The sequence below is a fragment of the Lonchura striata genome, chromosome 6, assembly GCF_046129695.1.
Source record: "Lonchura striata isolate bLonStr1 chromosome 6, bLonStr1.mat, whole genome shotgun sequence".
Classification (NCBI taxonomy): domain Eukaryota; kingdom Metazoa; phylum Chordata; class Aves; order Passeriformes; family Estrildidae; genus Lonchura; species Lonchura striata.
This window is the reverse complement of record NC_134608.1, coordinates 24,057,501-24,072,547: the sequence shown is the minus strand read 5'-3', so window position 1 is coordinate 24,072,547 and position 15,047 is coordinate 24,057,501. Positions and strand designations below refer to the sequence as shown.

Genomic DNA, 15,047 nt, shown 5'->3' with positions numbered 1-15,047 from the left:
TGGAGGGAGAGGAGAGGATGGTGGACGGGGAGGGGATCAGTGGGAGGTGGGGGAAACAACACTGGGTGGGGAGAGAAGTGCGGGATAGGAGGGCACTGAGTAGAGTGGGGCAGCGGGAACAGGGAACAGGCTGCTCTGGAGCTGCTGGATTTGCGAACAGCCGGAGGGCGGGATGGGAGGCGGGCAAGGGGAGTGGGGGGTGGGAAGGGACACCCACTTACGTCTCCTCCTGCATTTCTTTTTCTTTCCCTCCTTCTTTCCTTAGCTGGTGACGCGCCGCTGCTGTTAATCATTCACCAGCCGGGGAGCAGCAATTGCCGCCGCTCGGAGCGACGGCGCTGGCAGCCGCCTCTCTCCCGATGCCCGCGTCCCGCGGCCGCCGCGCCGGCATCCCTGGCGGGATGATGCCCAGCGCAGCCGGCGGCGGACGCCTGCTGCTCTGAGCGGGGGCGGGGGGGTCCGGGCAGAGGATGCTCCCCAATGGCACCTGCCCCAGGCTTCCGGGCGGTGCAGGCAGCGACAGCGGCGGCAGCGACAGCGGCGGCAGCGACAGTGGTGGCGGCGGAGCGGGTGGCGCCTCGGAGGAGGCGGCGGCAGAGGGCATGGACTCGGGCGGCAGGAATTCCTCTGGCGCTCCGAACAGCACCCTGAGTGAGTCTCAGGGCAGCGCCATCCTCATCTCATTCATCTACTCCGTGGTGTGCCTGGTGGGGCTGTGCGGGAACTCCATGGTCATCTACGTGATCCTACGTTATGCCAAGATGAAGACAGCCACCAACATCTACATCCTCAACTTGGCCATCGCGGATGAGCTGCTGATGCTTAGCGTCCCCTTTCTGGTTACCTCCACCCTGCTGCACCATTGGCCCTTTGGCTCCCTGCTCTGCCGCCTGGTGCTCAGTGTGGATGCCATCAACATGTTCACCAGCATCTACTGCCTGACTGTGCTCAGCGTGGACCGCTACATCGCTGTGGTGCACCCAATCAAGGCGGCCAGGTACCGCCGGCCCACTGTGGCTAAGATGGTCAATCTGGGTGTCTGGGTGCTCTCCATCCTCATCATCCTGCCCATCATCATCTTCTCCAACACAGCAGCCAACAGTGATGGAACAGTGGCTTGTAACATGCTCATGCCAGAGCCCACCCAGAGATGGCTGGTGGTCTTTGTGGTCTACACCTTTCTGATGGGCTTCTTGCTGCCTGTGGTGGCCATCTGCCTCTGCTACATCCTCATCATTGCTAAGATGCGCATGGTGGCCCTGAAGGCTGGCTGGCAGCAGCGCAAACGCTCAGAGCGCAAGATCACCCTCATGGTCATGATGGTGGTGATGGTCTTTGTCATCTGCTGGATGCCCTTCTACATTGTGCAGCTGGTCAATGTCTTTGTAGAGCAGGATGATGCCACCATCAGTCAGCTCTCTGTCATCTTGGGCTATGCCAACAGCTGTGCCAACCCTATCCTCTATGGTTTTCTCTCAGACAATTTCAAGCGGTCCTTCCAGCGGCTGCTCTGCCTCAGCTGGATGGACAATGCTGCAGAGGAACCCATCGACTACTATGCCACTGCCCTCAAGAGCAGAGCATACAGCGTGGAGGACTTTCCCCCAGACAACCTGGAGTCAGGGAGCGTGTACAGGAATGGCACTTGCACCTCCAGGATTACCACCCTCTGAGGAAGCATTCCTGTCCTCCAGCTCCCTTACTGCCCCCCAGCTGGAGGGTGAGCGAAGCCAGGGCTGTGGCATGGGGAGGCTGGGAGGGAGGGGATTTTGGTCCTGCCCACTGCCACCAGTGTTTGGCACAAGAAAGAGCAAAGAAAACCCTGTATCCTTGATTTGCTGCCCCCCTGCACCCTGGTTGCCCCCCTTGAGAATAGGTGTATTATCTGATGCTTTGACATCCACTTAATGAGTTGTGGATCTCATGGGTTAGCTTAGGGTCTGGTAGCCTGGCTCTGCCACTCTCTGTGTCTGACAAGTGGCTGTAAAGGTCCTGCAGAGACTCTCTGTCCGTCTTTTGTACAGTTTGCCCTTCCCCTTGGCTGGTGGAACACCCCAGGCCACTGAGTCGAGCCTGCCTCAGTCGAGCCCCAGCATTCAGGCTCAGACTCCCCACAGCTGAAAATGACCCCATACAACATCTGTCAGTACACACACCCCCTTCAGAGATTAGAAATGCTGGAAAAATTCCCCCCAACACATACCTTGCCCTCCCGCAGGAAGGAATGAGTAGCCTCTCTCTGTGCCTACCATTCCCTCCCCCCAGAATAAAATAGAAAGCAGGGAGCAAAAAGTCCTCGAGAAAGATATTTTTTTGCTTTGCAGACAGCTTCCATCTCACTGGGACTTTGACTCTCTGTGCTACTTGGCAGAAGCAGATCAGAAAAGATCTTAGGAAAAAAATGTGATTATTGCTGTGGTTTGGAGCTGTGCGGCAGGTTGCTCATGACAGGAGATAAGCAGTCCCGTGACACATAAGGAGCAGAGAGCTGGGACTCACTGAGATGGCAGCTGGGGGGACTGCTGAGTTGGGAAATGCTTGAATCTGTCCACACACACAATAAAGTGTGCTGATAATAAAGTTTAAAGGGAGCACTAGACTGTGAATCTGCTCTCGAGTCTGCTCCATCAGCTGTGAAACAGAAATGAAGGGAGCTGAGACAGTTTTTGAATGACTTGGATGATGGTAAAGCCACTTTAGTCTATATGGAAAAAGGGGGAGTCATTTAAAAATCTCCACCAGTCTCTGAAACGAATACTTGACAGAAAAAGTAGCTGTTCAGTAATAGCTATTACCCTAGCTCCAGTTTCTTCTGTTGCACTAAAAAATCCCAACAAAATGGGTTTCATATGTTGCCAATATAATATGCTGACCCAGAGCTTCTTAATGTTTCATCTCTGAGAATTCTTGTTTTCAATGTGTGCCAGATGTCTTCTTGTTAGATTTTTATTTGATCCTTGTCACTGTGTTGTGAACGTGTTTTTCTGAAGCAATTTTTACTGTGTACTTATGGCTGTGGTGGCTACTTGCAAGGTTGCATTTAAAATGGGTGATGCTCAAGAAGGATTCTTTCCAGATAAAAACATTGTCATTTTTTCTAACTCTTTCATTTACATTGTCTCCCCTACAGAAATTCTCTCTTGAATTTTCTCTCTTCTCCTCTTATGACAAAACAAATTTCATATAGACAGATGAAGCTTTCTTTGATAAATGACAGCCAATTAAATGAAACCTCCTCTCCCTACTCCGTTTTACCCCACACAGAAGCATCGGTACAGACTGTGTTGAAATTAGCAATGTTTTTTGCTTTCTATCACCTATGCTAACAGTGTCACACAGTGGCAAGTGTCCCAGTAGCTGTGACAAATCAATTCTCTAGCACAATACTGTGGTTGTATCAATTATAACTAATGGCAATATGAAGCAAGAGACTGGAAAAATCTCTAGTAGCAGCATACCCATAGCATTGTACTCGTAGCTGCAGTGCTTAAGTACAGTGTAAAGTGTAAGGCTGACAGTTAAGGTATCTAGTATTTGTAGTGGTGGATTTACTACAGGTTTTTGTTAAATTATACCCTTTAACTTTTCTTGGCAGCAAAAAGCAGGATGTACATTTCTTTCACCAAAACTTAGGTACTGTTAAATGAATGTATAAATTTAGTATTTCAAAGTTGTCTGATTCAAAGTCCATCAAAATGAGAGAAAAAAATCTTAACTCACTTCAATGGACTGTGAGTCAGCTCTTTTAAGTCTAAAAATTGCTAATGTGGAAACTGTTACATCCTTATTAAAATATTTCATTAAAAGCTTTAACAATTGTACAGTTTCTTTTCTTTTACTTCCTAATGGGCATGATTTTAAGAAAATTTTCAAATATTAAATTTTGTAATATTTTACATGTACATATGGGAAAATGAGGATGAAATTGCTTTATAAGCTCAATTAAATTTTCACAGAAATCAAATGTCTGTCAAAACAGTAAAATGCGCCATAATATCCATGATGCTATTTCCAGGGCTTCACTTGACTTCTCACTCACAATATCTTCAAGATGGCATAAATCTCATAATATTATGTGGTCCTTTTCACCCAGGCATACTTATGTATGGTCAGATTACACAGAGAGTCAGTCTACTTTTTACTGTTGAATTTGTTTAATATCAGACACGATGAAGCAAGAGTGAAAAAGCATAGAGATTCATACTGCATACTCAGCTTTGATTAAAAGTTGAATTGGGTTTTGTTCTTTCATTTTTTTTTTTTTTTCTCATTGCCTGCACTCCTACCAGCATATGCACTTTAGTTTCAGTTCCCCCAGGCACATGGCAGAGCTTGGGCTGGGCCTTCGGTAGATGGCAGGCTTGCCTTCAGCTGGATGGGCTGATTCACTCCCAGCCAGTACTGCCCCTATGATTCCTGGCTCTGTGTGGTTTCAGCTGGAAACAAAATCTGTTTATCCCAAACTAACAGTCGCTCCTGCTATTTTTCACTCTGGGAGAGGTGATCAACCTCTCAACACAGCAGTAAATCATTCAATTTATCTAGAAAGGAAGTTAGTTAGTTCATTCTGTGTTACTATTCTAAATAGTAGAACATAACCACTGGAAAGACAAAAAGTTGTTCTCATGAAATCATATGTACCAGAAAATAAACAGAACTCTTTTTAATCCTTTCCAAAAAGTATTCAGATTTCATATGGAAATTATTTTAACTAATGCTTAATTTATTGGAAAAAATAGGACAGTGGTTTATTTCTTGGTGATTTTTTGACCTTTTTATACAGCTACAAGTGGGTGAATTGTAATTTGTAACCAGCAGAAATATTTTTGCTATTTCCCCATGAGTTTTGGTTTATATTCTAAAAATACTGCGTTCACTTTGTCATGGAAATTGACATTGTGGCCCCTGAAATGCAGGCAATCTTTGCACTTTGTTTAGCCTGAGACCTATACCCAGCAGTGGGACAGCACCAAGCAGTATCCAGTCAATGGACTGGACTGTTTCCTGTGGCATGTATTCCAGAGAACAGTCCTCACGTGGAACTCACATCAGCTGGGCAGCACACATCAGCTGCAGCATTTTGCCACTCAAAGAAAGGTGCACAGGAAATCACTTTCCTTTCTCACCAGGCTTCCAGGGCAGTAGCAAAGGCAACACGTCTCAGAATCCTGAGGCTGGCTGCTACCTGCAGTGAGTGGACTTGAGGAAAACTGGTCACAGAGGCACTTTACATCTGGACAGTGGATGACAAAGGTGAGGGTTGCATGCAGCTATGCATGCCTCTTTCGATGGTCCCTACAGCAGAGAACATTAGACAGAGGATGGTTTCTTTGCATTCGACTCTTAAAGAACCCATTTGATATTTTCACAGAGAATGAGAATCAGTTTTCTGAATGTAATGTAAGAATTTCTAAAATGCCAGCTTTCCAGTTAATCAGAGTTTTAAAACAGGCTTTCTGATTGTTTCTGGAAATCTAAAAATCTGCATTTCTAATGTTTATGGCATCTCTATTAACACTGACTATTTGCTGTATTTTAACCTGTTACCAAAATCAGAATACTAATTCTAAATATGAAACTAAGTCTTACTGAAATAAAATAACCCAGTGATGTCATACATTCATGTTATATAAGGTTTGACTTTGCTGTATTTCTAGAATAGTGACAATTTATTGTCTTATAATCCTGATTAAAAAAAGATTAAAGAAAAATAAAAATAAAAAAAAAAAATAAATTAGCCAAGAAAAAAATATCAATCCAGTGTTCTAAATTCTGTAATTTTAGTCCCTAGGAACCTTACTTGACACCAGGGCTCTACAGACAAAAATGTGAATTATGAATCTCTTCTAGAGAATAAAATATTTCTACTGAATTGTGTATTTAGCACTTAAATCCTCTTCAATAGAGCCTTATTTGGCTGATAACTTCAGGCTAAGCCACAGGAAGAAAGGATGGTTTACTAATTAGATTTCTCTTTCAGAAAAATGCTTTTAGATATTACATTTTGTGGAGAGAAATGGCCAAGAAAAATAGATGAACCTGAGAGTATTTCAAAGTATATCATTACATGGCTACAAACCAAGCAAAATTTTGACAAGACAGATGCTTTTCAATAAAAGCTAAGTATGCCCACTCCCTTCCAACTTTGTTTCTCCAAAAGCCTAAAATCTGGATTTGGCAGAGCAATAAGCAGCTATGAAGCAGAGATAGCAAGGTGTTGTATCCTGCCCGAGGTATATAGGTTTTTGTATCCAGTCTGAATGGAATACATTTGTCATTACATGATTATCATGTCTATGATGGATAGAGTCACCTTGGAAACTATATAAATATACAGAAAATTCCTTCTATCCTCCATTCCAACCCCTCCCCCACCAAATGCCTTTTCTATACAGGTTCTTACACTGTGTAATATGCCTAAGGGTTCTTGAGCTTCCTAATTAGAAAGGCTCAAATAAAAGTGCCCAAATTCACAGCATAGGGAAGTTGTAGGACAGCTAACAATTAACAGATTTTTAACTTGGGGTTTGAATTGTGTTGCATTTATGACCTGGAACAGGATTGTATGGTCTCCACTTACCTTGTTGGTGATGGTGCTGTTGTCAGTGCACGTGTGGGCCCTACCAGCCCAGGGGGAGGTTCAGGAGGGTGCTGGACTGCGCTGCACTTCAGAAAGTGAGCAATGCCAGGTGGCACCAGTGCTGCTGCCACGGGCCGAGTATGGCACAAGCTCCACTCAGGCACACAGAACTTGCCTGTGCTCAGATTCACAATGGAAAGCCCAAGGGATTGCTGGTCAACTGGAGTGGTCCAAAACATGGCAAAGCTGGATATTTGCAGGAGAATGGATATAAAAGAAGGCCAGACTGGTGGATACTTGATATTGAGCAGACTGAGAGAGAAGAAATGTGATATGGAGAAAAATCAAGTATGTGATGGCAGGAGAGGCCATTTTGTTAAGAACAGAGGAAAAGAAGTAGAGTCCAGTACAGGCATTGCAAAGCAGGAATTTGGCTCTTTCACATAATTAACTTTCACTGTTTAGAGTACAGGAAATACATAAACTCCCAACCCAGCAAAAAATATTAAGTGGTGCTTTTTATGTCAGCTGCTGTTTTCCAAGCTGGTTGTTATTTTTGAAGTTTAGAAAGTAGCTAGGCATTTTTTCTAAGAACTAAATGACAATTTAGATACTTTATGGAATTACCAGAAACTCAGGAAAACAAGACAGAAACAGATAGATAATGGATTTTTCTGAATGCTTATTTATTTTGGATTTTTCAGATGCTTTGAATTTCACAGATTTTTTTTTTTTCTTTATCATTAGAATAGAGAAAAAGATCTAATAAGTTTTTACTTAACACAAACTAAGAAGAAACTCATATTGGCAAGACAGAAATTGAATACAGAGGAATTTTCACTGTTCTTTCACTGTCATAAAGTAAAATTTACAGAACTTCTTACTTGAGCAGAATCTTCAGTACAATGACTGGGAAAAATCCTTTCCCTTAGAGAAAGATATACTTGTAAGAATGAAAGTAATGTAACACATTCCTCTGCACAGACATTACAGACTTTGATCACTTATAATCTCACTCAAGCTATCTGTACTTTTGATCTTATGCTATGTTTCAGAGAGCAGTGTAAATCATTCTTATCAGCCAAAAACACAAGGCCTGCTGGTTACATTCCAAATACAAAACCATGCTTTTCTGACAGGTTATAGCCCATGTGCTGTTCCTGGCTTAATGACTGAAAATATTTATTTGTTTGCAAACCACCACATTTTGAGTAACATATGCAGCAAGAAAATGGTTAGGACAGATACATCCTGGTAGAGATGGACGCTTGCCTGTCTTTCTCATTTTTCCCTCCTCAGCTCATCCTCTCTGTGAACCTGCAGTTTTCTTTCTCTTATATTACCCATAAAATACAAAAGAATGGTTGTTTTCCCATTTTTCTGACTCAGAATACAAAAGGACTGGCAGGTGGAAGGAGGGGAAGGACACGACAAATGCAGGACCACCACCATACCTCTGCATTCTCAAGTTCCACTGCCACTTCCACTCCACCTGGAGTGCTGTGCTGTCCTCTGCAGCTCCCAACATAAGAAGGATGTGGACATGCTGGAGCCCAGAAGAGGCCACCCAGATGATCAGAGGGTTAGAACACATCTACAAAGACAGGCTGAAAGAGTTGAGGTTGTTCAGCCTGGAAGATAGAAGGCTTCCAGTACCTACAAACAACCTTCCAGTACGTACAAGAAAGTTGAAGAAGAACATCTTCCTAGGGCTTGTGGTGACAGGCCAAAGGGGAGTGGCTTCAAACAAAGAGGATAGGCATGGATTAGGTATGAGGAAGAAATTCTTTGCTGTGAGAGTGGTTAGACACTGGACCAGTTTGCTCAGCAAAGTTGTGAATGCCTCATCCCTTGAAGTGTTCAAGGCCAGACTGGATGGGGCTCTCAGCAACCTGGTCTAGGGGAAGGTGTCCCTGCACACAGCAGGGGTGTGGAACAAGATGATCTTTAAGGTCCCTTCCATCCCAAACCATTCTATGATTCTGTGATTCTAGCTAGAAATACAGAAAAGGGAAAATATTTGCATGCTAACAGATGATTCCCTTTACACATCTACTTTCAAGTCTTCCAGTCCCAGACTACAAGCCCAGAAGAGAAAGACAAGGCTGCATACTGGGGGAAGAATAAAATATATTAAGTTTAATGTTTTGAAGCCCTGGGAATGTAGTTACTGCTGCTGCTGCCCTCTGTGTTTGCCTTTTGAGTCAATTATATATCTTTAGTGAAATGTATGAATTGCCACACTACAGCCTCGGTAAGTGTCCACATACTGAAAAAATAAAAAATAGTAATTCTAGAAGGAACTACATTGCATCTACCAGTGATTGGCCTCTATGTAATAATGAAGAAAGATAACTGGGATTTAAAACATGAAAAAAATTAACTGATAGGAAGTTTCTAGGGGAAGCACAGAATCCATTACATTTTTTAATATTCTTTAAGCTATATGATACACTTATACAAGGAGAAATGTTGTCAGAAGTACTAGAATTTTTCCCATGTCCACTTACAGTTTTTGTTTCAATCCCACAGAACACCTAATTAAGCCCTCAGTAACATAAATCATTATTTTTAAAAAACTGTGGTAATTAAAATTTTATTTCTGGCTATTTTATTAAACTAACCATTAAAAATTCATCACTTGTTCATAAATAGAATGTGCAGCTGACAAATGATATGCCTATGTCCTGAAGACAGCCTACCGGTCAAAATATCTTTGTATGAATTAAGGAAATATAAAATTGGAAACATGGGACAGTTTTTTGATAACTGTGATAGAAAAGAGAACTGTGATGGACATTCCTATTCTTTTCAGGAATCACCATTTTCAAGTGTAGACTAACAGTTTCTTGCTATCACCATTTCATTACAAATGTAAGCAATGTAAAACTCACAGATACAAAGTTCATATGTGATTTATATGGCTTTAATATGGGATGAAATAATATTTTTTCCTATGCTGGAAAAACAGCTGGAATATAATATGCTCATATAATGTTTATTCAACGGACATGCACACAATGTGAGAGAAAAGATTTGTCTCTATCCTTGCCATGTTTTGGAAAAATACTTGACTGTGTTTTCTTATGTGGTGTTACATAATAATTTTTATAACAATGGCATCCATTTTCATAACCAGACACTTTTATTATCTCAGTACTTGTTATGATTATCTGTACTCATTATGTATGACTTTACTTATTCTCCTTCTATGGATGTAAAGAGCAAACCCTGCTTACCACATGCTCTGAGTTTGCCTTGCAGACCAGTGAATCATGGTTGTGATATAAACCAATGGTTGAATGACAGGTATGTGTCGGTTTCTTACTCACTAAAGACGCAATTTGATCAAGAGTTGAAAGCAAAAATGATCCTTTCTCCCAGACCATCTTCTTTTTGGTCTGAACCATTAGAGAAAGAGAAATTCATGCATTCCAAACTTGCTCAGGTTCCAAACAAATCCAAATGCTATTTCATTTGTATTCACTAACTGCAAAAATAAGGTAAAAAACCCCAGACATACTAAACAAGAATCTCCAACATGTAAAAGCAATAAAAACAATAATAAAATTATGACCATTAAGCCATGTCTTGAAGAGACAGAAAGCACCATGAGCTTCCTTTTAGAAAAGTGACTTGCACAGCTGGAGACTTAAGTAAGCTGATTTTTCTGATTTAATTTTAAATGTGTGCTTTACAGGCATTTAAATATAAGTAGCCTCCATATGCCTTCTTTACAGTCAATGCAGAGAAAGGGCACTTTCAGGATGTGATTCATCAGTCCTGTTATCAGCACCTAGTCTAAAAGGAGATTAAGTGCAAGCACATATTTCTCTCTATAGGCAGTACAGGTGTCTAGGTGAGTAAAAAAGTCTAGATGAATTATTGGAGATATCTACACATGGTAAGATGGATCCCATCCTTAGATGCCAAATAGTCTGGTTTCACATAAGTCAAATTATTAGCCAGGGGAACATAGTAGAACCCTTGTGTAGTCCTCTAGACAAATGTCTAATGATCCTGAATTGTGTGAGAAAAAGAACTTTCAAATCAAAACATGATTTCACAGGAAGAGTGAAATGGGAATTATGATTCAGGTGAACCGCTTGCAAGGGTATGAACTTGCATATTTTAACTAAATAGTCTGAGTCACATACTGAGAGATGCCAACATAAGTAGTCGGGTGCTTAACTCAGCACTTAATTGTGTGCTTGGTAAGACTCCAGAAACAGAGAATGATAGAGTTTCTAGAGCTTAGGAAAACACACCTGGACAGTCCCAGAAATGTTCAGCTATCTGATATGAAAGACTAAAACATACTAAAAAAAAAAAAAATAGGAGAGGCTCTCCTTCATCTTAGTTACTATTTGCTTATACAGCCCAAATAGAAGAAGAGAGCTCAACATATACCATCCCATGAAATAAATTATTTACACTGACAACAACAGGAGTGTTATTAAGAAATAAGGCATTAATGGCTAACTCATTTTCCAAATCTGTGCACATCTGAATGCAGACTCAAGCCTCCTTCCCGAGCTGAAAAATGCCTGCCTTCTGAAATACAAATGTCAGATGAACAGAATAAAAAAGTAAGCAGATTATGGGTCACCTTGTAATGAGTAGCATTCTCACCTAGATGGATTTAACTCCTGTCATGATACAAGGGAATTTATGGCTGCAGTCAGTCTGATGGCTCACAAATATCAGTGACCTCTTTACCAAAAGCAAAAGACTGTTTCCCAGATAGCAACTGCCTATCATCATTAAAGGGAGAGAAAGGGAAAAATAAAAAACTTCTATTATGTAATTATTTATCCTTAGCAGATGTTTACACCATATTTATCAACAAGTATTTTCTTGCAAGAAAAATAGGTAATAATAGCACGCATTATTTTTTAAACTGATTTCTTTAAACTCAACATGGAAGTATCAAAATTATAGTAGTAATGTCAGCTCTCAAGAGAGGAAAACAAACAAGGAAGTGTATTTAAAGAGACATTTCAGAAATTAAAGTTCTCTTAAGGGAAGAAAATATTTCCCTATTCTCCCTGCACTCTAAAAGTCTTGGATGAGACCACTTAGATTTGTGTAACTGCACTCAGAAAACCTTGAATCAATATTTAATATTACAATTACAATTGAAAACCAACACCATAATAAGTGAGCACCAGCACTCTGAACTGCACAGAAAGCAAGTTCTGCAGCCAGGTTGAAAGCTGCTCTACAGGAATTCCCAAGGGAAATCACAGAGGAAGTATTTACCTCATTTAGTAAAGGGCACAAATAGTGAATCTTTCCTTACTCTCAAGGGACTCCATGGAAAACAATATATCTGACTAAAGAGAATGAGATTTGCATGATGTATTTGGACTCACGTTAATTCCTCTCGCACTGTGGTGTGTCAGCACCTTGTCTGATTGTAAGGGAGTCACATATTGCATACAGAAAGCAAATTTTGTAACAACCTACCTTAGGAGAAAAGCTAACTGAAAAATTTATTCTCTGCTACAATAAAAATTAGTATGAAGTAACAAACAGGGCAGTGATTTACATCATCCTTTATTCTTTTCATCTGCTGAAACTGAGTCCCCATTAACCTCTCACTTTCTCAGCAATTTAATGACTTTCTAAGTATAGAAATGCTCTTTAATTTTTAAAGAATGTCAGTATGAAAGCATATGGGTTGCAGTTTCACCTAAAATTATGGCAGTTCACCTCTCCAAAAGTTCCCGCAGTTAGATTGAAAATTAGATCCTCCAAGTACCACTCGGGCAAGGAGTGACTTCTAAATTACGAGATGCAAGTGCTCAAAGTGGCCCACTTTATGCTTGCTCCAAGTAAGGCACCCGACGAACAGCTTCTGAGAGGATAAAAATGCACAATGGTTGCAGCTGCAATCGCTCTGTTGGCCAGGATGTTCTATTTATATTGTAGTGAAATCAGCACCGAAATAACTGTTTTTCAGACTGACAAAAAACCCTGACCGTCCAAAGACTTCAATCCCCTCGAAAGAACGTCGCTACGCGCTCCTGCGACTGATAATGTCCATCCAAGCCCTGCCCAGCCAGGTCCCGCGGCGCCTCTCCCTCGGCTCCCTGCGGCTGCAGGGCTGGGGGCAGGAGGGACGCGGGGAGCCGAGCGCTGGCCCGGGTGGCAGCTGCGGCTCAGGGCAGCCCCGAGGGACGCGGCCTCGCCGGTCCGGGGCTATTCACCCCCCGCTGCTCCGCTGGGCTCCGCGGAGCCTGCCTCCGCCTTGCTGCCGGCCTCCGGCGGCTCCTTGTCCCTGCGGCCCTCGGACTTCTCGTTAAAGCAGATTTTGAATACCCCCAGCACGGTCATGACCAGGATGACCAGCACCACCACTGCGATCGTCACCAGGATGAAAACGTAGTTGGAAGAAGAGGAGGAGGGCGACGGAGTAGCCGTCTTCTCTCCGCCGCCGGCGGCCGTGGCGGTGGCGGGCGGCTCCGTGGAACCGCCGGGTGCCGGGATGGAAGGACGCCGCCCCTCCGCCCTGGCACCCGTCGGTTCGGCGGGGCCGCCTGCAGCGGTGGGGGCCGGCCCCGTGCCCGGGCTGGCAGTTCCGTGCGGATCGCCCGGGACGCGGGCACAGGCGAAGCCGCCGGCGGCATCGCGACACCCGGCGGCCTCGGCGCACCGCCCGCTGTCGGGGCTCCTGCGGCCGAAGGGGCAGGGGCAGAGGGGCTTCTCTGCCGTCTTCCAGGCGAAGCCGCCCGGCTCGGGCTGGCAGCTGAGCCGCACCTCCCCGCCGGGACACGCCACCGTCAGCACGGTGCCCGGGGGGCTGAAGCCGGGGCCGCCGCTGCGCTCCTCGAAGGGGAGCCGGTAGTCGAGACCGAGGGCGCCGGCGGGACTGAGGTCGGGGCAGGCACCCTCGTACTGGTACTTGCAGAGGTAGCCCGGGCTTTTCCGCTGGCAGAGCCGCTCCGTCCAGCCCCACCTGGGGCCGTCGCCAGGGTCAGCCGCCAGGTGCAGCGCAGCGCAGCGGGCGGTGAGGCAGGAGCGCAGGGGCTCCTGCAGCCACCGGCCGAGCGCCGCCGGCACCTCCTGCGGGGCCGTCCCAGCCCCGACGCCCTCCCAGGAGAAGCCGCGAAGCGGGTGCTCGCTGTGGGTGCAGGTGGAGGCGTTCCTCTTCAGCCCGACCCAGAACAGCGCGGGCGCGGGCACCGCCGCCTCTGCCAGCAGCTCCAGCAGCAGCTGCAGCTCCGGCTCGCTGCTGACCCAGGCGAGGCTGCCCCGCCGCTGGCCGCAGGCGCCGCGGGCCTCGGCGTACGAGACGCTGGCGAGATGGGCGCTGAAGCAGGCGCCGGCCGACGGGCAGCGCAGGGCGGCCCGCGGGGGCGGCGCGGTCCGGCCCAGGGCGCAGGCCGCAGCCAGGAGCAGGCACCAGGGCCCGGCCCGCCGCATGCCGCCGGCGGCTGAGGGGCGCGGGCTGCCCTGCGGCTGTGCTGGCGTTCGGCCCCGGCTGGGGCCGCACTCTGCTGCCCGCGCCCTCTGTCCAGCGCGGCCCCGCTCCCACGGTCCTCCCCCGGACTTGCCGGAGGAAACGTGTCGGGAGCCGCGGCTGACCTCGGCATCCTCCGTTTGTTGGCGGGCACAGGACAAGCAGCTCCCGGCGCCGCCAGGAAGCGCTCGCCCAGCCCGGCGGGCCGGTGTCCAGCCGCAGGGTAGCACGCTGCCTTCTCCGCTCTCGGAGCGGCCGGACGGTGGAGAAGCCCAGAGCCGCAGCTGTCGGACCGAGGTCACGGACCCTGTTTCAGGCCCGCGTCCCCGAGATGCCCGGGCCATCCTGCTAGCTTGTAGCACAGCGCTTTCCGGAGAAAAGCGGTCCAGCTTCAGTTTTCTCTTCCTTGAAGGATGGAGGTTTCTTGGTTAGGTGAGGCTATGCAATCAACCCTGTAGCTCTGGATACAGGGGGCGATTTAATAGTCACAAAATCTGATTCAGCTCGTGGTTTTCCAGCAGGTTGGCCTAAATGCACGCATCAGGTGCCTACATTGATTTCATCCAGCAGGTTGGCCTAAATGCATGCATCAGGTGCCTGCATTGATTTCAGTAGTTGTTCTTGAATGAGCTTCACTGATCTGCAGCAGATCTTCACTGCAACTGTTCCTCCGAATATAGTCCTCATGTTGCCTCATTTTCATACTCCTTACTGTTATTTCTGTGTGCTGTTGCCTGACATGGACATTCAGATACAGCATGCATCTGAGATTCTTCCCAGGTATTTTATGTGGCATGAAACTGCTGGCATATATGTGCTTTTTGTTTTCCAGGTTTTACTTTGGAAAAACCCATGTCAATGTTTCTCAGTTTGTGAATAAAACATAATAAAAATTTCTAGTATTGGAATACCATGAGGAGGGGTGGGGCGGAGAAGGAGAAAAAAGGAAAAAGTAAATAATCGATCTGGAGTTTTTAAAACACAAGGTTTCTCAGTAATTGC

At 45.4% G+C, this 15,047-nt stretch overlaps 2 protein-coding genes across 2 annotated transcripts; one reads left to right on the top strand and one right to left on the bottom strand.

Moving 5' to 3' along the window:
* The first annotated feature begins 260 nt into the window (after positions 1-260).
* Positions 261-9,888, top strand: SSTR1 (somatostatin receptor 1). The gene has a single exon (XM_021542718.3). It carries the CDS (start codon positions 471-473, stop codon positions 1,671-1,673), a length of 1,203 nt encoding a protein of 400 aa, XP_021398393.1. The 5' UTR covers positions 261-470; the 3' UTR covers positions 1,674-9,888.
* Positions 9,889-12,122: 2,234 nt separating this feature from the next.
* Positions 12,123-14,178, bottom strand: CLEC14A (C-type lectin domain containing 14A). The gene is given in 2 exon segments (XM_021542892.3): positions 12,123-14,040; positions 14,043-14,178. Coding segments are annotated over 2 exon segments (1,392 nt in total). The 3' UTR covers positions 12,123-12,784.
* Between the last annotated feature and the right edge of the window lie 869 nt (positions 14,179-15,047).

Bases quoted from the DNA above. Each gene is read 5' to 3' on its own strand.
- SSTR1 (XM_021542718.3), top strand. From the start codon at position 471: ATGCTCCCCAATGGCACCTGCCCCAGGCTTCCGGGCGGTGCAGGCAGC.